We start from the raw sequence: 3,672 nt of genomic DNA, 5'->3' as shown, positions 1-3,672 counted from the left end.
TAATTGATTTTACCCGGCAGAACGAAAGAAGGAAACTCTGCTTTTCAGTCATCTTAGGCCCTTGTTTTTTGACAAACAATGACCTTTCAGAGGTCAAATTGCTGTCAAGAATATGAATTGGCTGCTTCGGAGCAATAAAAGTACATCACTCTATCTTGGCTGGAGAAGTGATGAGGGAGTAAGAGAGGCTTTTCATTTTTTATTTTGCTTAAGCAAAATATCACCCTTGGGTTGTTTGCTGGTGCATTGATACTCAAAATAAAACATGATTGAGATAATACGAACACTATTTCCTAACTACTTAATAAAATAGATGAAAAAAATAATACAAATATATTTTTTTTTATTTAGAAAAAAAATTAAAAAATTAATTTTCTTAAAATATATTTTTCTTTTCAGTATCATAGAACACATGCGTGCGAGGGTGATAAACTAGTAATTTTTTTATTGAGCCTAATCAGCCAAAAATACATTCGCAAAGCAGTATTGAATATTAGCTATTGAGACTGTTCTGAATAAATGTACAGATGTTAATTTTCTATACTTCCAATAAAACAGTTAAATAACAAAGTACTAAAAAAACATCAGTGTTGAAGTAAGCGATGTATCTCAGTTGAGATGAAATTTAATGGGAAAGCTAAAATTTAAATGACTATATAATTTATATGTAGCCAGAGTAGTTGTAAACCAGACCTTCATGGCCAACATTGCAGTTTAGTCTAGAAAGCAATGGCACAGAAACTGGTAATAACCACTATTTGTTCTGAACTATGGAGATTTTGTTCCTGGCTCTACCTATATTTCAAAAAAATTGCTCTCCATAAGTGCACATTGAAGGAGGTCTGGAATACACATTTTATGTGCATGAACAGAGTTTTCTCTTTGGAATTGAGCTGGGAAATGATGACTGACTATTTCCCTATGTACTCAATTCATCAACACTGGCAAAACAGAATATTAAAGGCTTGGTTCTCTTCACCATCAAACCATCAGCGAGGATGGTCTTGAACCAGCGCCGATGTTTAATAAGGATGTACTGTATGTTGTGGTGTCCCTCAACTTCAAATGAATTTGACTTGAAAGTTTAGTCAGAAATTTTTATTTAATACTGGTAATCATTATTTTAAACATTTGCGAAGTGTGTTTGTGTTTAGTCTGTTGTTTGTATAAAATACTATTTTCAAATGTTCTCATGATAAAAAAAAAAGTAATCTTAAACCATACAGTATGCAAGTTGAATAATCTGTTAGTCATTGTACATAGCGTGCAGTACTGGTTATAGTACCACTAAATTACTTCAGAATATTATACTATTAGACTTCATTGTATGTAGCCTGTGCAATAAGAGAATTGGAATAGCAATGATAATCACAATATACTGCTATTCTCAGCTATGCTTCAAGATATTATTATACGTAGCCTATGCAATAAGAGTATTGGAGTAGCACTAATAATCACAATATACTATAGCTATTCTCAGCTACGCTCCAAGATATTTTTGTACATGTATGAGTACCACTAACAATCACAATATACTTCAGCTTAGCATAGCTCCAGGGTTATATTGCTTGAACAGTGAGTGTACAGTAGATTAGTGCAGTGGAAGGTGTGGCTTAAATATTCTAAAAGGAAATGGGTCATTGAATAAAATCAATCATTTGGTCTGAGAAGTTTAGTTAACTTTACCCCTGCATATCACTGAGCTTAAATTATACTCTGCTCCATGGATCATGCCATGTTCGTCTACAAAACACCAGTACAAACAATTAGTTTTAGCGTAAACACCCCAAGGTATAATTCTGAGGAGCATCCATCATTTCTGTGAAGAGTGAAGTACTGTATTATATAGAGTATTTCCACGAAATTTGAATGAATATTCCAGACAAACCTGGCAACTACCACTGGGGGACTTTCAGAGGCCTAGCATTTCGTGCTACATAGTTACCATCATGGATTAAATCAACGATAAAACTAAATTACTAACGAGAAAATATATTATACAGTAATTAGCAAGATCGTATGTTTTATCTACAGCTGCAATAGCATAGGTGAAGCGGTACTCAGGCTTGGTCGCCGAAAGACCGCTAGTGAGTTGTGGGACGTTGGCGACACTGTTTCAAAGTAAATCTGATAAAATGGTCTATAATGGACAATAGATATTCCAGTCTGATCTACACTGGACAAAATAAAGCCCAACACAACCTAGAGCACATGATCCATTTTAAACGTGTGGCACTGCATTGTACATTTTGGATAATTTGACATGATGTTGAAATTTCATTTAGAATACTGTGTTTATAATCAGTTAAAGATGTATTGTCCTTGAAAATGACAAAAAAAGAAAAAATCATAAAAAATAATTTTGAAATTAACCTTGCAACATTCAAATTATTAACTTCAGGATAGAAAATATTGAATTAAAAAATGTGTACCCTGATTTCTACATTGGATTTAATTATAATGAAAATAATAAAACACTTCTAGTGACTAGAAGTGTTTTTTTATCATTTTTCGCTGTAAAATTATGAGTAAACATTTTTTAAATTCACTAATTTATATATTTAATATTTTTTATGTTACTTCAAAATGGTTAAGGTAATTTTTATGTTACTTCAAAATGGTTAAGGTAATTTCAAAAATGATTTTTATGGTATTTTGCATGGGACAAACATGTCTGACAAATCTGAAGAATGAATAATACTGTAATTGCATATGTAAACAAATATATTTTTCATAGAAATTATTTTATTAATTTTCAACTAAAAACATGATAAAATAATACTGTAATTGCATATATAAACAAATATATTTTTCATAGAAATTATTTTATTAATTTTCAACTAAAACATGATAAGAAAAAAATTTCCACATCAAATTAATACTGTACTACTTTTCCTCTTCTTTTAAAGACCCTTAAATTTACTGGTATTAAATTTAAAGATTTTTGTAGATAAATAAATGTGTGTAAAAAGCAGCAAAAACTGCTTCTGGTGGAAGTAATATACACAAAATCGTTCAGAGTACTTATATTGTCAGTCTACTCATTGTCTGTTGGGATGAACATTTCATTTTGATTAGTAATTTGATTACACATTATAAAACAGGAAGATAATATTTCCTGTTTTTTTTTTCTTTAGGGTGGCCTTGTAATATATTCAGATGGCCTGGTATCCAGGTAAAAAATGACAGAATAAGAAGCTGTTGATTGGTTAATAGTACTTACGTTGCTTTTTAGGTTCTGAGGGATTCCGTGAACGAATTGAGAGCAGTATGAAGAATAGAACCAATGGAATGATTAGCTCAAATAAAACAACGATCTAAAAAGGGAAAACAAGAGAGAAAATACAATTTAACAAATAATATCATCAACATAACCTTATATTATCTTTTAATGATGATTATAATGTATTGTAAAATAATAATACTAATTACACAATAATAAAGATTATGGTTATGATATTAAATAAAAATCAGCTTTTAACTAAAATGCCAAGTGTATTTAATAAAACTTGTTTTCTAAAAATTAACATTTAAATACATGCATGTATCCAAAACAATGAATTTTTACAGCAATTGTAGAACTGTTTAATCAACAATAAACAAACCAGATTTAAACTATTCTTGAAAATGTTTACAGTACTGCAACTTTTATCAACAAATTAAATTTAATAC

At 30.1% G+C, this 3,672-nt stretch overlaps 1 protein-coding gene across 4 annotated transcripts in view; it reads right to left on the bottom strand.

Moving 5' to 3' along the window:
• LOC117101163 (ATP-binding cassette sub-family A member 2-like) overlaps positions 1–3,672 on the bottom strand; it is an 86,967-nt gene that overhangs the window by 60,582 nt on the left and 22,713 nt on the right. For all 4 annotated transcript variants that reach the window (XM_033241046.1, XM_033241045.1, XM_033241048.1 and 1 more), the window contains exon 3: positions 3,224–3,317. In XM_033241046.1, coding sequence (XP_033096937.1) covers positions 3,224–3,317 — 94 coding nt within the window. The remainder of the gene's footprint in view (positions 1–3,223; positions 3,318–3,672) is intronic.

The sequence above is a fragment of the Anneissia japonica genome, unplaced genomic scaffold (assembly GCF_011630105.1).
Source record: "Anneissia japonica isolate Jap-2015-1 unplaced genomic scaffold, ASM1163010v1 scaffold7766_len575116_cov191, whole genome shotgun sequence".
In the NCBI taxonomy this organism is placed as follows: domain Eukaryota; kingdom Metazoa; phylum Echinodermata; class Crinoidea; order Comatulida; family Comatulidae; genus Anneissia; species Anneissia japonica.
The sequence above is the reverse complement of the archived record's forward strand: the minus strand, read 5'-3'. Positions and strand labels throughout refer to the sequence as shown.